Source organism: Cupressus sempervirens, chromosome 9 (assembly GCF_028749045.1).
Source record: "Cupressus sempervirens isolate cs-2001-9-10 chromosome 9, ASM2874904v1, whole genome shotgun sequence".
In the NCBI taxonomy this organism is placed as follows: Eukaryota; Viridiplantae; Streptophyta; class Pinopsida; order Cupressales; family Cupressaceae; genus Cupressus; species Cupressus sempervirens.
The window spans coordinates 210932519-210952414 of record NC_143126.1 but is presented as its reverse complement, the minus strand read 5'-3'; the positions used below and the strand labels follow the sequence as shown (position 1 = coordinate 210952414).

Sequence of the window (19896 nt, the reverse complement as noted above, 5' to 3'; positions counted from 1 at the left end):
ATATCTAATCAATTCAACAAGGGAATCAAGGATTATCAAGTAGAGAACATATCACTATATATCAAAAGTGTCTTAGGTGTCAATCATACATGAAAAGAGGATCCGAGATATCGATTCACAAATATGAGACAAGTTGAAAGCATATCAATGCAACCATCAATTAGCGATCAGATCAATTGACTACACAAGATTACAATCATCAATAGACAATACTGCCTAAGACCCAAGTCAAACATATTACCTCTGCATCAATAAAAATAATAAGTGAACCTGGACAATCTTTAAGCCACGATGAAGAGCCATTCATCCAACAAGAAGTCATGAAAAATCTTTCTGTATCATAGAGTCAGCAAGCGAAGATGGGTCAGTAACATCAATAGTTAGATGAATATGCCACTGTTGATTAATCCTAAATCAGTGAATCTATCTCCATGATGGTTCATTTGGCATGAGGCTAATACTAACAAATGGATACAATATGGCATAATAATCATAGTAGGGATTAATCCAAACAAATGCTAAAGGATGTGATTAATAAGATATATTAGATTGATTGATATGCCATGAAAAAGGTACGACCTCTTGAGAAGAGATAGGAGAAAGAACAGGCTTGCCTTTGGGAACATTCATATCAAAGGCAAGATATAAACATGTTCCCTTGTCCATTCACCACTGGCTGCAGAGAAGAGATATCAAATAAGAACACAATCAGATCATTGCAAGCAAGGAAACGATTGAGGATTGAATCAGACGAACAGGAAGAAAGCGGAAGAAAGGATAGACAGCTGTAACAATAAATATATAATAGTTCATATCTGGAATCTAGAACCTTTGATACAAAGGTACCCCTAAATACTGCCGGCCAATAGCCTTCCAGAACATGATAGTATGAAAATAATTACTTCACACTGGTCACTACACTGTTATAAATGTTGGATTGTTTATGCATCGCATATAACTGCATTATATTATTACCAAAAAAACATGTATTATATTATGACTGCATTATACTATGTTGGACTGTTTATGCATCATATAAATACCAATAAAGTTATAAACTGCATACTGTCACCTTAAATCAGATCTATATGGGATCAGTACTTTGTATACTTTATTTGCAATTTAGGGAATGGAAAGCAATTGCAATAAGGGGGAACGGTGAGGCCTTACTAGGTACACCACCTCATGAAGCATGAAGCCAAGAGGAACAAGAGATTCCACTCTTGGGCCTAGGGTTGTGTTACAGAAACCCTATTGAAATTCCTTCCACTAACTCATATGGGAGAGTTATTGTGATAGCTAAGAAAATGATCCTTAATCATATGAGATGACTTAAGTAAAATGATGGAGGGGAAAAGTGTAAACTATAAAGGTTCTGGAAGGTATGCCAACCCCATGAAACATGAAGCCAAGGGGGACGAAGTTTCTACTCTTGGGCCTAGGGCAGAGAAAACACCTCATTATGTCTTTCTTATCTCATTCCTCATTATAGTTGAGGCAATAAGAGTTAAGTGCTACAAGTATGTTTCTTCCGTAATCATAAATATACATTATATTGTTACCTAATCTCTAGGTTAGGATTGTATATCTCTTTGTATTATCATTTTGCAAAGCTTAAGTGTCATGTGCCCTCCTTAGTTGGACTATCGGGGTCATGAGAGTTAGCCTATCATGGGAGTCTCGTAAGCTAGCAGTATTGGACAAAGACTCGCAGAGGATATTTAGTGGCCCGACATGGCATTTCAGGCAGTTTTGGGCCAGTTTGGAGTAATTCTTTGATTTAGGAGGTTTCCTAGAAACTTAGGAGGATGTGGCAGCTTCCAAATATGTGGCTCCTCGGGACCATTCCATGGTTTCAATTTCATGACGACTAGGTGAGTTCCCTAGTTTTTAGGAGCATTCCTATATTTTAGGGACGGTACTGCCAGTTGACCCATTTTGTTCAATGTCAGTCACAGACAGGTCACATGGTCAGTTTTATGATTATCTGGTTGATTTGGTCTTTTGGAGGCATAAAGGAAAATATTTTAATATTTCCAAAGTTGATTATTAAATAGATTATAGTAAGGCTATATTTATAGTCATTTTGGAGTAATAAGGGAATAACTTAATAATTTGGGTTTGTATACCTATGTGTGATAGCTCGTTGGAAAGGTCTTGAATTATTATAACTTATTTTCTCTACCAGGATGTTGTTTGATGCATTGAGTTATGACAATTTAATACAGTAACATTTTTCCTAAGTCTAGACACCATTTATATGGGAAATGTTATTTTAATTAAAGTGCAAAGCGGAAAATTCCCTTTTAAGGTTCGAATTGCTTTGGAGAGGAGGGATATAAGGAGATGCAACCCTATTTTCTCAGTATCTTTTGAACATTACACTTTTGAAATTTGTCATTTCTCTGGTGGAGCAAATTGGAGGTCTAGGATGCAAACCTGGGGGCTGGAATTGTTGGGACGTAACCCTTAGCAAGGATTGGTTGTTGCATTTGTTTGATTGGGCATTTAAATTTTCAGAGGTAGAGATCGATTTCATCATTGCCTGAAGATTTAGTTTGGTAGTGTTGACATATCAGTCAAGTTTGTTATTAGTGACAGCACACTTAGTCAGATACTATATGGCTACCGAGGTCATTGTACAGTTTACAGTGTTTGCCAAGTATATCAGTGGTCACCGAGTAGATTCAGTCAGTGAGAAGTCTAGCAGTTCTGTTGGACTAACCGCCAGCCTTCCCCTTCGGGATTTGTGACATGGCTTAACCGCCTCCTGTGTTCTATAAGTCTAGTGGTTGTATCTGGCATTAAAAGGTCGATCTTTTGGTGCAACGGCAACTCTAGCTTGTAACAAGTGGTATCAAAGCTTGGTCACAAGTTCAAATCCCCTCGGGTGATGCTAAGGGGGGAATTGTTGGACTAACCGCCAACCTTCCCCTTCGGGATTCGTGACATGGCTTAACCACCTTCTGTGTTCTATAAGTCCAGTGGTTGTATCGGGCATTAAAAGGTCAATCTTTTGGTGCAACAGCAACTCTAGCTTGTAACAAGTTCAAACCGAGCATTTCAATATACACCACATTTATCAATGGTTACCGAGCATTGCAGTATCTACCGAGTTCGCAGTTCATGCAATGCAAAGCTAGTGTTAACCGAGCTTATGGTGATAGTGTTTACCGAGTTCAGTCGTGGTAAACAAGTAATTCAATTTATACCGAGTTGCACAGTATCTACCGAATCATCAGCACAGACCAAGTTCAAGACTACTTTGAAGTGATCAGTATGGACCAAGCATCTACATCTACCAAGTGCATGACGATGCCGAGTAATGACTGTGGATGCTATGTATCAGAAGTTCACCGAGTCAGTCTTCAGAACCCATGTGTCTTCATATGGACCGACTTTGTAATATTGGTGTTAACTCGTATGATATTTGACTTTGTAATTATGTAATTTGGATTGGTATATATATGTAATGTGTTGTATCGTTTCATAGCATAATTAGAGGAAGTATATGCATGTGAATGTGATTGTGCAAGTAAGTAGGAGAAGAGGGAATTGTAAAGGCCATATCAACATAAGGAGTAGCACAGACATATCCATCACAGAAAGGTGATCAGTACATTCAAAGAATCTCATTCAGCAAATTCAATTGCAGATCAGAGATCTACTGCTTCATCCTAACAGGTGAACCAATCAAAATCCTTTAACAAGGTAGGCTTAACAGTCTTTCATAAATCTCTTTATCAAGTGCATACTTCATTGTATGTTTGTAAAACCTCTAACAAGGTGGACCTAACAATCCTAATTGTTCCTAACAGGGCAAATCATCAGAAGTGATCAATGTAAGCCTTAACTGGCCAACTTTGTGCTGCAGTATTGAAGTTTGTGGGTATCATCCCCACCCCAATTTTATTTTCTATTTGGAAGGTTTCTACGTCACCAAATCTGTGTTCAAGTATTATGGATGCTTTTATGTTTTCAATTTCTCATGCATGCAATTAGATCAAATATGATGATCTAGATGGTAATTGAGCTATTACAATTAAGATCTGTAATTGTTTTTGAAGTTACTGATTCACCCCTCCCCTCTCAGTAACTTAACATAGTCTTGAATATTTCCAACAATTGGTATCAGAGCTTTGTGGTTCTCGGGAGAAAGTTTGACAGCTTGAGCAAAGATCAAGGATTATGGAGATATTTAGACTTGACAAAGCTATTGACAATGAAAAGCTGGATCTAGAAATGGCCATTGCCCAACTCAAGAAAGCAAAGGAGCATCTCTCCCAATCCCTAAAAAGAAGGAAGGAACTTGCAAATTAGATGAATGATCATTAGCACATTGAAGAAATAATTGAAGACTTTTTCCCAAGTAACTCAGATGAAGCAAATGATGTAATCAAAGAACTCTTAGAGAAGAATGGTTCCCTGCAAAAAGAAATAAGGAAACTAAAAAGAGAACAAGAGATTCAGTCAATAAGGTTATGTGAAGTCTTGGAACAAAGAAACAAGATTAAAGAAGAAATGAATGAAAGGAACAATAAAATTCAAAACCAATCCCTTCAGCAAGCAAACCTTCTTGATCAACTCTTCTCCAATGCAAATGAGGAAATCATGAGCTTAAGATTTGAAAATGAAAAAATGAGGAATGATCTAAATTTTGAAAGACAAATCAATGAAAGATTGCAGAATGATCTAAATTCTGAAAAGCAACTCAGTGAAAGAATAATGAAATCCCAAACAGACATGAATCAGTTGAATGAGCAGAATCTCTATAGACAAAAGGGTAAAGCAAGAATTGGATACAAAAAAGGTGAATCCTCCAAACAAGGTGCTCAAAAGAATCAAAGACCTACTTGCAATCACTGTGGTAAGATAGGTCATACATCAAACAAATGTTGGAGTAATGGGAAAGCAAAATTCAATAGAAAATGCTACAATTGCAGTCAGCATGGTCATAGGGCTAATAAATGCAAAGAGAAACCAAAATTTGAGACTAAGTGTCACAAATGCAAGAAACAAGGGCACAAGGCATCAGAATGCAAAAAAAAGAAAGAAAATCCAGCAAAGCAAATTGTGAAAGCAATATTTCAATGGGACTACAATACCTGGTGTAGATGTCATTACTGTGGAAAATTTGGACACATTGGCATGAATTGTGTTAAACATCATATGAGGAAAAGAGATACCACCAAAAGATGTTTCACTTGTATAGAACTTGGTCATCTTGCCAAGAATTACATGAATACAAGTAGAATTGAAGAAGAAAAGAAAGCAAAAGTTGACAACATCCGAAAGCAGATGAGACAGCAATGGATTCCTAAGTCTACCAAGGACAATGGTTCAAATAATGATGGTCAAGTCACTCAAGAATTAGGTGACTCCGCCCCTTCTAATTAAAATTCTCCAGGGAGAACTAGAACCAGGGTATCGAGATCACATCCAAAACAGTTGCAGTTAAAAGGTGACAAAGATCCAAATCTGTATATAAGATACAAAGGGATCACTGAGCAAGATCGGTATCAATTATCACCGAGTTACCTTCTCTATCGAGTAAGTTCGGGTCATAGACTCTACCGAGCAAATTTGACAGTAACAAGACACACGTTACTGAGTTGCAAAGCCTTTGCCGAGTGAACAAAGCAAAATAGTGGATGACAGCCTGTCAAGCTATTGCATGAAGACGAACTCATTTCTCACCGTGAATTTTCAGGACTATTACGAAGAAGCGATTTCCAGTGCGATCAAGCAACTTGAGCAAATTTCATGCAGAAGTTTTTCAAAGTTTTATCAAGCTACTAAGTGAAGATGGCATCAAGCAACAGCAAGGTCAAGAAAGGGTCGGACATGTTGGTTCGAGGAGTTGAATGTAAAGCACCGGATTTCAAACTCGCACCCACAGTTGTAGAAACCTTAGACCCAAGCGGAGCTCAATCTCAAATCCCTCCAAAGGTACTTCTTATTAACAACATTTGCACTCATTTTAAATGTGCAATTCAAAAAATTGGTACTTTGGAGACGGATGATGCCCTAGGTCAGTTGTGTGTTGATGGCACCCTAAAACCCAAGCATCAACATTTGGAAGCAAAAGGATTAACTCATATTCCCCATATGCCCCGAGAATTTCAAATAAAATGGATTAGGTTCATTCTTAGTCGGGTGCATAACGGTCAGCTGTGGTTAGAGCAACCAATTTTGATTACCAAAAAGATGACTCATCAAATCACCAGCCTTCCCATGCTTACCAAGGGCAAAGCAACAAAAACCCTAGGTTAGGCAGAACTGGAGAAGAAAACCCTAGCTAAATGGGATGGCAAAGGTATGAAGATAAGCAATGTCACAAATACAGAACTGAAATTTGGAATTCATGTCATTGCTCATAAGATATATAGTTCAAGTCATCTTAATAGTGTGTCATGTGAAGCTGTGGACTTGGCTTACAAAGTGGTGAAAAACAACTTAGCTTTTGACCTTGCCGACTTGTTGTTGAAGCAATTCAACAAAAATATGGAAAGTATTAGGACATCAAAGAATAACCCATGCAAATTCGGTTCACTATTAACCTGTCTATTCTTCTATGTCCAAAAGTTTTTCCCATCTAAAGGCACAGTAGTCTGGAGAAAGGATGTGCCTGTCCTTTATCCGATAAATGAATACATTACAAATATGGGTGAAAACTATGCCAGCATCATGGACAACTACTTCGATGCATTCAAAGAGAAAATGAACAATAGGTTTAGAATCCCAAGGAAGTTAGTTGAAGATTACAAGAATGATGTGTGCTTCATGGTGGATAGTGACAAGGTTTATATCCAGGTAGTTAGGCCTAGAGTGGTGTGGGTCAAACCTCTTGGTTATGAGGTGGATCTTGATGAAACTAAGGATATCATTGAAGCTCTCATCAATGAACTAGTTGATCCCAAGGCACCATATTTTGGAAACTATGATGAAGCCAAGGCAAGAATAGAGCTAGAAATAAAGCTCCCTCAGGCAGTTAATAAAGGGAAGAGAAGAATAGCCAAACTAAAATCAAGTGCACCTCTCCTATTAACCGAGGGCAGAGGTGAGAATCTGCCAAATAAAGAAGCAGAGGATGAGGAGGAATCTGAGAAAGAAGAACCTGTGAAGAAGAAAGGTAAGGTGATCATCACCAAGCCACCCAAGCCATCCACTACAATCTTTACAAGGCAGTCAAGGAAGAAGGCAAGTAAAGAAGGAGCAGATGTCATATTCAGCAGGCCTCCACCCACCTTCTAGGACAAATTGAAGGAACTACAAGAAGGTGCAGTTATGACAAATTTTAAGGCACTAAAATATGATACCAGAACTGAGGCAGAGAAGAAGCAGATTGAAGATCTGGTCATGGACAAAATGGGTAAGTGGAAGTACTCACTTGACCAGCTAGCCTCACAGATTCCCAGTACCTTGATGGAGAAAATCAGACCAAGGTGGGAAAATACCAAGCAAACTATCAGAGACATATACAGGCAAACTCAGAGGAAGCTTCTACCAAACATGACAGATGCTGAGGTAAATAAGTCATTAAAGGAGAATGAAGATAAGATGACTTTAAAATTCAATACTTGTTTAATTTTGATGAAAGATACTGAATATATTGTGAGGAATGCCCCAAATACCTGGAAAAACATCTATCATCTTCACAAGCCAAGTGAACATCCAGTTGAAATAAAGGATGATGATGATGATGACAAGGATGAAGAAGATGATGAAGAATCAACTCAGTTTGTTGCAATTGATTACCAGGAATTCAAGGAGCAAGAAGCTACCGAGGAAGATAAGGAAGATGATGAGGAAACTGACCTAGTCAAGATAGTTGCGGCAGTCATTGCCTCACTTCCTCACTCTCCAAGCAAACCATTAGTTACATCAAGTATGGAGACAGCTTCAGCAAGTTTGGTTGTGACTACTACAGATACATCAAATGTCCAATCACTCTTTGCCCCAACTCAACTCAGTGTATCTATGACAGAAGTAACTTCCACTTCATCTACTGAGCTGCAAACTCCTTCTTCAGCTACCGAGTTGAGCTCTTCAGTCTTCAGCTCTCCAATTTTGACTTCTATAGTTTTGAGTGCTTCAGCGGTAAATTCTACAATTTAATCTACTTCAGTTTTGGATTCTACAATTTTGACTTCAACAATTTTGGATTCGTCAAATATTCCTGTAAGTATTCCATCAATAAGTATAGTATCAATTTTTACTGCAAGTCCAAGTATATCTACTATTGTTTCCATTCCGGACACGAAGGCATTAAGTACAAGGACAATTGAACCTAAGGCTCAACCGAGTACAAAATTTTTGGGAAAAGGAAAGGAGATAGTGGATGATATTGATTTAGATGAGGAGATAGTATTCCCAAATTGGGATATCTACAAGCTTACTCCAGACCAAATGTAGATATTTGGTGAACTCCTCCAAAAAAAGGCAAAACAGTAAAGATTAAGAGAGGAAAGAGATAAGGAGTATAAGATTATAGATGATGCCAAGAACATTTTAGCAGAGGCAATAGAAGTTGAGATTGATTCTTCTCAACCTATTTTGTTTCAATTAGCAAATGCAATCCAAAAATTCAATGAAGACACAGATGGTTAGGACAAGCTAATTGAAAAGGCTGAAAAGCAATTCAATACTGAAGTGTTGGAGCACATGGCTCAGCAAATTGCCATTCATCAAGTTGAGCTTTCAACAATTTTGGTCAATCTTGAGACACCCTGTTCTAATGTGACATCACTTTTTGGGAAGTTATGTGATGTTTCCAAATTCACAAAGGAAATAAAGGGCAAATTGTCCAAAATCGATGAGGATCTAAAAGCCAGTGCTCAACAGTTGCAACTTGACCCTAGTTCAAGCTCTACATATCACAAGAAGATCCGATTTTTGTCAAATATGCAGGTGAAATTGTTAAGAGAAGAAGCAAAGATCCGGTCAACATTGATTGATATTCAAAATATGATCCTTCCAAACATGGATACAATGCAAAAACATATTATATACTCAAAAACCTTGATCCATGATAACAACTTCTCTGTTGCAGAGCACATGATTGAACTATCTGCAGAGGTACAAATTGCAATTCATATATGCAAAATTCTATAAGAGAATTGGGATAAAACCTTGGCAGCCATTCTCAAAGTACATTCTGATTTCTTATCTCATTTTGGTGTCTCTATGTAAATTAGTCAGAATAAATCTTTGGCATTACTGTCAAAAAGGGGGAGAGACACATATATTGTTTTGAGAGAGAAACATGCTATGGGGCAGAATGTATATGGCAGAGGAGAATTTGCAGATATGATGTATAGTATACCTTACAAAATCAGTTTTGAAAAATCTCAAAAACAGTATATTCTACCGAGCTAATATCACGTGGTGATGAATACAAGGTATTTAGTTTTTGGCTGATAAGTGCTTTTGTTACTAATGCCAAAGGGGGAGATTGTTGACATATCAGTGAAGTTTTTTATTAGTGACAACACACTTAGATTTTGTATGGCTACTAAGCTCATTGTACAATTTATAGTGTTTGCCAAGTATATCAGTGGTCACCAAGCAGATTCAGTCAATGAGAAGTCCAGCAGTTCAAACTGAGCATTTCAATATACACCAAGTTTATCAGTGGTTACCGAGCATTGCAGTATCTACCGAGTTCGCAGTTCATGCAATGCAAAGCTAGTGTTAACCGAGCTTATGGTGATAGTGTTTACTGAGTTCAATCATGGTAAACAAGTAATTTAGTTTATGCCGAGTTGCACAGTATCTACCGAGTCACTAGTGCAGACCGAGTTCAAGACTACTTTGAAGTGATTAGTATGACCGAGCCTCTACGTCTACCGAGTGCATGACGATGTCAAGTAATGACTATAGATGCCGTGTATCAGAAATTCACCAAATCAATCTTCAGAACCCGAGTGTCTTCATATGGGCCGACTTTGTAATTTTGGTGTTAACTTGTATGATAGCCGACTTTGTAATTATGTAATTTGGATTGGTATATATATGTAATGTGTTGTATCATTTCATAGCATAATTAGAGGAAGTATATGCATGTGAATGCAATTGTGCAAGTAAGCATAAGAAGAGCAAATTGTAAAGGCCATATCAGCATAAGGAGCAGCAAAGACATATCCATCACAGAAAGGTGATCAGTACATTCAAGGAATCTCATTCAGCAAATTCAGTTGCAGATCAGAGATCTACTGCTTCATCCTAACAGGTGAACCAGTCAAAATCCTTTAACAAGGTAGACTTAACAATCTTTCATAAATCTCTTTACCGAGTGCATACTTCATTGTATGTTTGTAAAACCTCTAACAAGATGGACCTAGCAGTCCTAATTGCTCCTAACAGGGCAGATCATCAGAAGTGATCAATGTAAGTCTTAACCAGCCAACTTTGTGCTGCAGTATTGAAGTTTGTGGGTATCATCCCCACCCCAGTTTTACTGTCTATTTGGAAGATTTCTGGGTCACCAAATCTGTGTGTTCAAGTGTTATGGATGCTTTTATGTTTTCAATTTCTCATGCATGCAATTAGATCAGATATGATGATCTAGATGGTAATTGGGATATTGCAATTAAGATCTGTAATTGTTTTTGAAGTTACTGATTCACCCCTCACCTCTCAGTAACTTAGCATAGTCTTGAATATTTCCAACAGGTAGTGTGGGTTTCAGCTGGGCGGCCAGCTCATTTCAGCTTCCACGTACCTTTGTACCGGCTCACGTGAGTGTTCTTGGAGGCGTCATTCATCTTGTAGCTGACACCATTTTTGAGTATTGTTGATAAGAGGTTATAGACAGAAAATTATATCATCTTCTTTACGATTGTTAATCTTCGTCAAGTTGACGTTGATTCAGATTGTTGAAGGCATCAAACTAATGCAAGGATCCATTGTTGAATTAAAGAAAAATAAGATTGTTTGCCTGTACGGATATGTATTGTTTCAAAATTGAAGTACTATTTAATTCTTAGCATTTTGGTTATTGTTCTAGCTAGAATTTGTTTACTATTTTCTATGCAATTATTTGTATTTCCAAAAGACCAAAAAAAAAAGTGAATATTAGAGGAAAAAAACAAAAAAAAAATCAGAATTTGGCACTTACCCGGACAAGGGTTTAAACACTGATCAAAGATAAGTTCTTCAAACAAGACAGCTCTTTTCCTTGAGACTGGTTTGGGATCTTTCATGAAGGAAGCATTGAGTACAAACAGTATAGTAGCATTAGTGGGATATTTTATTGTTGTACTATGAGGATTTCTCAGCTTAGCATCCAAATGGGGGATTACACTTTGACAAATGATTTCTATGTGCTACCATGAGAGGATTATGATGTGGTTTTTGGCATGCAGTGGTTACAGGGTATTGGATGATACATTATTGACCACCACCATATGCAGTTAGAGTTCATTTTTGGAGGGAAGAAGAGAGTTTTGAGAGCAGCTTCAGATGGTAGACCTATGGAGGTGTCTTCCCGCAGGATGGAGTCTATTATTAGACATGATGATGTGATTTGGGCTACAAACTGTTATGTGAAGTCCAAAACTCCCACATCTTAGGATGGCAGGGCATTTCATGTTGATATACAATCAATGATGGACCGGCATGGTAGAGTTTTTGATGACATGTCCCCTGGTATACCTCCAAGTAGAGGTTTTGAGCATGTGATGGAGTTGGAGGATGGTGCTAAGTCAATGATTACTACCCCATATCATCATCCTAGAGCATACAAGGATGAAATTGAGAAGACCATTCATGAGTTGTTGAACATTGGGTTCATTCGCCCTAGCTCTAGTCCTTTTGCTTCTTTTGTGGTGTTGGTTAAGAAGAAGGATGGGGACTCTGCGGATGTGTATAGATTATAGAGCTTTGAACAAAAAGACAATCAAAAACAAATATCTCATTCCATGCATAGATGAGCTCCATGGAGCTATCTACTTCTCTAAGATTGATATTCGTTCAGGCTATCATCATATTCGTGTATGGGACGAGGACGTACGCAAGACTGTCTTTCGTTGGCATTATGGGCACTGAGTTCTTGGTGATGTCTTTTGGCCTTACAAATGCACCTACCACTTTCCAGTCCTGTATGAACCACATCTTCAACAAACAACTGAGAAAATCTGTTCTAGTGTTTTTTGATGATATACTGATCTACAGTCGTACATGGGAGGATCATCTCAGGCACCTATAGGAGATACTTAGCATCATGCAGAGTTAGTCTCTATTTGCTAAGTTGTCCAAATGTGAACTTGGACTTACGGAGATCTTATATTTAGGCCATGTGATCAGTGCTAATGGGGTGAAAGTGCATGATGAGAAGATCTAGGCAATTCGAGACTAGCCCTATCCCATGAACATTACAGAGTTATGTGGATTCCTTGGTTTATGTGCTTATAATAGGAGGTTCATGAAGCGATTTTGTCAGCACCTTTGACAGATCTCACGAAGAAGGGGGCATCAGATGGACAAAGCAAGCGCAAAGTTTTTGATAGGCTCAAGGAGGTTATGAGCACTTGTTCAATTTTGGCACTTCCTGATTTCTCACAGCCTTTTATACTTGAGTGTGATGCTTCGGGTGAAGGCATTGGAGTAGTTTTAATGCAAAACAAACATCCCATTGCCTACAAGAGTAGGAAGCTGCGTGATAGTGAGAGATTGTATTCTACACATGATAAGAAAATGTTGGCTATTATGCATGCATTAGCCAAACTCAGACAATATCTTGTTGGCAACAAATTTGTGGGAAGGACGGACCACAATAGTCTGAAATATTTCCTTGATCAAAAAGAGCTCAATGATCGTCAGCAAAAATGGGTAACCAAGGTCCAAGCCTATGATTTTGACATAGAGTTTGTCAAAAGGAAGAACAATACTGCAGCTGATGCACTTCCTAGAAAACCGTCACTTGTTGCCCTATGTTCATTTTCAGCAGATTATAAGGGTCAACTTTTAGTTGAGTATTCCAAAAATCAGCATGCTTGTGAGGTCATGGATGGATTGATATAGGATGACAAATACAGTGTGGTTGATGACGTTGCCTACTACAAAAACAGAGTCTATCTTGTTCCTCAATCACAGCTGAAGGAACAAATTTTGCATGCCTTTCACGATACTCCTACTGCAGGGCATCCACGATATGGTAAGACATATAGAGCAGTTCGCAAGAAATTGTCTTGGAAAGGTCTCAAGGATGATCTCTTACACCATGTTCGTGAGTGCATGACTTGCCAGCAAAACAAGTCAAAACGTACTTTTCCTGCTGGTTTGTCGCAGCCCTTGCTTATACCGGAACAAAAGTGGACAAGAATCTCTATGGATTTCATTTCAGGTCTTCCCCGAGTTCAAGGGAAGGATTGTATTTATGTAGTGGTGGACAGATTGACTAAATATGCCCACTTCTTTCTGATTGTAGTTGATTTCACAACATCTCAGATAGCCAATCTATTCTTCGAAGAGGTGTTTAGACTCTATGGTCTTCTTAAGACTATAGTGAGTGACAGGGACTGCAGGTTCATGAGTTCTTTTTGGCAGGAACTTTTTAGGCTTGCGGGCACTGAGTTGACATCTAGTACAAGCTACTACCCTCAGATGGATGGATAGACCGAGATAGTTAATAAGTGGATTGAGGGGTGTCTACGCAATTATGTGTCAAGGTAACAGAAGGCATGGATGCGTTGGTTGTATTTGTGCAAGTATTGTTATATTTTTACGCACCACATGTCTATAGATATAACTCCTTTCAAGGCCCTTTATGTCTACGATGCATTATCTTTTGTTAATTTGGTGTTGAGTGACAATAGAGTTCTTTTGGCATAGGACTGGTTATAGGAGAACCAGGATATCACGAGATCTCTCAGGGAGAACTTATAGCATGCTCCGAATCAGAAAAAGATGCACGTTGATCAGCATAGGACTAAGAAGGCATTCGAGGTGGGTGACATGGTTTTCCTTCACTTACAACCCTACAGACAAAGCACTTTAAAGGGAGAGGAGCTGAAAAGCTGAAAACTTGTTTTTACGGTCCATACAGAGTACTCAAGTGGGTTTGAGAGGTTGCCTATGAGATTGAGTTAGTAGGATTCATAATGTATTCCACATGTCATGCCTAAAAAAGGCATTGGGACAACATATTTCAGCATCACCTGATTTACCTCCCTTGGATGAGGAAGGCAGGCTGACTTTGGTTCCTGATGAGATTCTTGAGGTAAAGGAATGACAGAGGAGGAGCAGGATGATTTGGGAGTATTTGGTGCACTGGAGAGATCTTCCCATAGAGGATGCCACCTGGGAGGGGTGAATCCATTTTATAGCACCCAACATTGCAATAGCTTGAGGGCAGGCATCTCCGAGAGGGGAGGACTATCATGCCCCCTCCTTAGTTGGACTATCAGGGTCATGAGAGTTAGCCTATCATGGGAGTCTCGTAGGCTAGCAATATTGGACAGAGACTCACATAGGATATTCAGTGGTTGAACATGGCATTTCAGGCAGTTTTAGGCCAATTTGGAGCAGTTCCTTGATTTTAGGAGGTTTCCCTAAAATTTAGGAGAGGATGTGGCAACTTCCAAATATGTGGCTCCTCAACCTCAGGATGATTGGGTGAGTTCCCTAGTTTTTAGGAGCATCTATATATTTTAGGGATAAGACTGCCAGTTGACCCATCTTGTTCAGTGTCAATCACAAACAGGTGATATGGTCAATTTTATGATTATCTAATTGATTTGGGCTTTTGGAGGCATAAAGGGAAATATTTTAATATTTCTAAAGTTGATTATTAAATAAATTAGAATAAGGCTATATTTATGGTCATTTTGGAGTAATAAGGGAATAATTTAATAATTTGGGTTTGTATACCTATGTGTGATAGCTTGTTGAAAAGGTCTTGACTTATTATAACTTATTTTCTCTACCAGGAGTTTATTTGATGCATTGAGTTATGATAATTTAATAAAGTAACATTTTCCTAAGTTTGGATGCCATATATATGGGAAATGTTATTTTAATTAAAGTGCAAAGTGGGAAATTCCCTTTTAGGGTTCGAATTGCTTTGGAAAGGGGATACAAGGAGAAGCAACCCTATTTTCTGAGTATCTTTTGAACATTACAATTCTGAAATTTGCCATTGCTCTGGTGCAGCGAATTGGAGGTCTGGGACACAAACCCGGGGACTGGAATTGCTAGGACATAACCCTCGGCAAGGATTGGTTGTTGCAATTGTTCGATAAGGCATTCAGATTGTCAGAGGTAGAGATCGATTTCACCATTGTCTGCAGATTTAGTTTGGTAGAGTGGGTTTCAGCTGGGTAGCCAGATAATTTCAGCTTACACGTGCCTCTATAGCAGCTCACCTGAGTGTTCTTGGAGGCGTCATCCATCTTGTAGCTGATTCCATTGTTGAGTATTGCTGAGAAGAGGTTATAGACAGCAAATTGTATCATCTTGTTTACGGCTGTTAATCTTCCTCAAGTTGACATTAATTCAGATTGTTGAAGGCATCAAACTAATTCAAGGATCCATTATTGAATAAAAGAAAAATCAGATCGTTTGCCTGTATGGGTTATGTATTGTTTCAGAATTAAACTACTATTAAATTCTTAGCATTTTGCTTATTGTTCTTGCTGGAATTTGTATACTGTTTTCTATGCAATTATTTGTATTTCCAAAAGACCAAAACAAAAAAAGTGAATATTAGAGAAAAAAAACAACAAAAAAATCAGAATTTGGCACTTATCCGGACAAGGATTTAAACACTGGTCAAAGATAAGTTCTTTAAACAAGAAAGTTATTTGCCTTGAGACCAGTTTGGGATCTTCCATTAAGGAAGCATTGAGTACAAACAGTATAGTTAGTTTATATGTATGCACTGGTTCCTTATGATGTGATTGCATGACTTGTATTCAAAGCACAATGGACGAAATACCTTACTTGGTAGGACACCTCTCTAACGCTAGTTATTGTAATTGTGTCTGTAGGGTATAAACTAGGGAAAAGTCTAAAAGATATCACAAGCATGGCTGTCTGTAAAAGCATAGCATGTATAAAACTGAAATATCCGAGATAAGCTCTTGGTTTTACTCTCTGCCACATTCCAGCTAATGAGGCTCATAGCTCAATTAGGAGTTAAGCTTAAAGTGGAGGTACGCACCGCTTGAAAGTTGGGTAGTTGATCCTGATGACCTGAGGATTGAATCGAATCCTGATAGAAATCGCCACAACCCGGCAAACAATAAAATCTAAGTATCTTTCTTAGTGGTCTCATTAAAGCTGAAATCCCCAATTCACTCAAAGACAATTCTGTTACATTTTCGTTGTAAAATGGTTCCATGGTTGACTATAATTGGCGCTCTGCTAGTCTTTTTGAAACTGATAAGCTCGAAATATTAGAATCCATGTAGTTACATTTTGCACATAATCTTCTAAGAAACCCGAACTGAGCCCAGCAATATCCTAGACACCACAATTCCTAAGCTTTATACATTTTGAAAATAACAACATTCCAAATGAAAAAGACTCGTGATCTCACCCATTAGAAGTAGCTCGAATCGAACTGTAAAAACTCTGAAACAAGACTTTAAAAATGTTACCAACAGGCTCAAGCCCCTTGCTCTCCATTTCATGAACCAGTTCCAATGCACGGCTATTTTTCCCTGCTTGTCTGAGTCCGTCAACGAGACAGGTATAAGCCACGCAGTTGGGCTCAATTCCCTTCCTTCTCATCTCCTCCAATAATCCCACGGCCTCATCCACCATGCCTTCGCCGCACAGCCTCTGAATCAAACCACTGCAACTAGATGAATTGAGACCCACATCCCTTTCACACATTAGCCCTAGCATATCCCTCACAAGGGCTGCCTCATCCGCCTTGCAAAGAGCATATAGAAGACAACTGTAGGTCGCATGATCAAGCTTAAGCCCCTCGTGAACCATCTCACTGACAAGATAAACCGCTCTGGAAAAATCCCCCAACTGGCACAAACCATTAGTGATTGCACTATAAATATTCTCATCGGGCGTGAAGCCTCCTAGAATCATTTCGTGCAAAAGCTCCACACCCAATTCATATAACCCCCCTTGGCATAGCCCATGGATGATCTTCTTATATGTTAGTTCATTGGGGCCGGAATAAGGGCCCATAGATTTCATCTGATCAAACAAATCCAGGGCTGTCTTCAGCTCCCCTCGGGCACATAGTCCCTGGATCAGAGCCGTGCATGTGACCGTACTGGGGGTAATCCCAATCTCCCTGCTTTGCATCAACTCCAGGAGCTCTAAGGCACATTCCAGTCGGCCTGCTTCGCAGAAGCCATGAATGAGTGTAGTATATGTTATAACTGTGGGAGTGAAGCCCTTGTCCTGCATTTCACCCAGCAGCGAGAGACCCAATTCAAGCTGACCGTCTCTGCAGAGGGCATTGATGAGAACATTGTATGTTACCGTGTCCGGAACCAGCCCCTTATTCTTCTCCATTGAACGTAATAATCCGATGGCTTCATCGACCTGTGCATTTTTGCAGAGCATGTAGATTCTTTTGCTGTAAAAGACAAGATCTGTGTCTCTATTGTTAGAGGGCTTGCGGGTGAGTATCTTGATGGAAGAGTACTTCCTTTTGTTCCCCCCGCTGGTCGTCTGAATGATGGGAGGAGATGGCTGCAGCGATTTTCGTAAGCTAAAACTGTTGGGTTTATGAAATGGCACTTCGATGTGAATGCCATTGTTGTGGGCTGTAATCGAGGATTTAACCGCACCAAGAGCCATGAACAAAAGACAAATGAACGAGATGTGTTCTGCGAGTTCTCGACTGCACTCGCATTTTGTAGCTCTAGCCAGTGTTTGCGGGCATAAGGCTAAATAGCCAACTAAAACGTGAAGTATCGTGGAGCAGTCACAAACGCGGGTAATATTTACAAATATTTATACGAGAGTTTCTAATCAAAGTTATGTTGCTTGTTAATGGGCTTTTGGTCTATTGGTGAAGTTGAATGGTGAGGGATCAAGGTTCGCTCAGTGCAAGGCTTTGACATCATAAGGGATGAGGCTGGGATAGTGCTCCATGTGATTTTGACAACATAGATGCCCCTGAGTCCTTGGCTCCAAGTCAAAGAGGTTTCAAGTACGAGTGGATGTGTATTAGGTTCTTAAGTTATTTGAGTGGTGGCCTTCACTGGTTGGTAGATCACAAGGCTCGTGCCTTCGTTTGGTTGCCTCGCAAATCTTGAACCTTCTATAAAAAATAAAAATAAAAAGTCTCCTTCCTTTAATTAGGGTATTTATATGTTTTGAATGGAGCTAAATGAGGGCAAAGTTTTGCCAAAAAGATTCACTATGAAAATCTAATAATCATTTGCTTTAAAATTAATACATAAACAAGTACTTTGGGTGCAATAATGTTTTATTACACAATTCATTGTACAAAAATTGTGACATGTTGGCTAAAAAAATATATTGTACATATTTACAAAGTCAATGATTGGTTGAAGAATACAAGATGATTATATTAATGTAATTTCTATATTACATTCATATTCACACATGTAAGATAATTGGTGCATTACATATTTGGTGAAATACAAACATACATAGTTATTGGTGCATAACCACTTTTCAAAAACTCTTATATGCACATTAACCTGAAAAGGTGTGATAGCTTCAAGCATTTAAGCCAACTTCTTTTAGTATTGCATGCAGCTAATGGTGTAAGGCTCACTAAAAGAATTAAATCAAACAAATAGAAGCAAAAAAAGTAAAAGAGTGTCCAAGGGGTTTAGCTTGGTTGAAGCAATGAGTTCTCATTGTGGAATTCTAAGTTGCGACTCTTGGTCAAGCTATTGGTTCTATTTGTCTCATTGTAAAAGGTGGATTCTAAGTTGCGACTATTGGTCTTCCAAATGTTGTTTCTAGTGTGGTTGTTCGAAATGAGCTTGAATAAGCTTGTAGTTCTCATTTCATTGCTTAAATGAGCACAAGATTTTTTAACTTTTTCAATATATTAAAATATATATATAGAGCAAATAATACAAATTTGAAATAAAAAATCCATCGTATGAAGCAAACATTAAATGCAATTCATTGAATGAAATAATCTATTTGTTCCCACCACAATTTGAATTTCAAATTGACTAGTCATTTCTTCAATGGCCAAATTCTTATAAGAAGATACAATGCCATGTTATTCTTTGAGATTTCCTTATCTAGTCACTCCTAGTTTATTCTTTGTGGTTTACAAATCCTATACTCTTTTTCAAGTTGGTAGGAAATATCATTTTTGCCATGTTTATTCCTTGTTATTACATGCTTAATGTAGGCTTGCATAATAATCAATGCATTTTTTTCTAATTTTACTACTTTAATATGTTAGTGAACAAAATTTCACCTTAAAATTTATGTAGTTTGGCACAATGGAATGTATGTGGCAAACTATTTTCCCAACAGTTGGATAGGTATTTGATATATGACCTTCCTCCATGTTTAGAGGAGCATCTCCTTCGTATAATTTAATTTAATTTTTCGAGTTTGAAAAGATAACAAATACAAAGACTTATAACAATCGTTCTTGAGAATGAATTTAGAAATTATTAACAAGAACTTAAACAAAGGACCATTTAAACTTTATTATCAACACCAATGAACTACACGTGTGAATCACTAATGAAGAAAATATGTTTTTGTATAACTAGCATACTTCCATGATACCTAAGAAAGATATTTAATCACATAAACCAAATTCCAATGACAATTTACCTATATGAAATAGAGAACAATGAAGTATATTATATTCCAATACGATGCATATAACAAATGAGGTTTGAACACCCAATGATAATTGAAAGTACCTTCAAAATCAATTTGTATTCAATAAATGAGATTATACTACTTCGATGA

General features: G+C 38.1%; 1 protein-coding gene across 2 annotated transcripts; it reads right to left on the bottom strand.

Annotated features, from left to right (window-relative positions):
• Positions 1-27: 27 nt before the first annotated feature.
• LOC149538245 (uncharacterized) lies at positions 28-17902 on the bottom strand. 2 transcript variants are annotated; one of them, XR_016356019.1, is made up of 3 exons: positions 16541-17902; positions 580-676; positions 28-333 (listed from the first exon to the last, which is right to left on the bottom strand). XR_016356019.1 is itself a non-coding variant. In XM_089799621.1 (2 exons), exons 1-2 carry the CDS (start codon positions 17770-17772, stop codon positions 667-669), a joined length of 1242 nt encoding a protein of 413 aa, XP_089655747.1. In that variant the 5' UTR covers positions 17773-17902; the 3' UTR covers positions 529-666. The 2 variants fall into 2 exon arrangements, 1 of the variants encoding a protein (XP_089655747.1); XM_089799621.1 differs by lacking the exon at positions 28-333 and having other exon boundaries at positions 529-676.
• Positions 17903-19896: the final 1994 nt, after the last annotated feature.

What these genes read in the sequence shown, in the direction of transcription:
- LOC149538245 (XM_089799621.1), bottom strand. Translation starts at nt 17,772, where the DNA reads ATGGCTCTTGGTGCGGTTAAATCCTCGATTACAGCCCACAACAATGGC.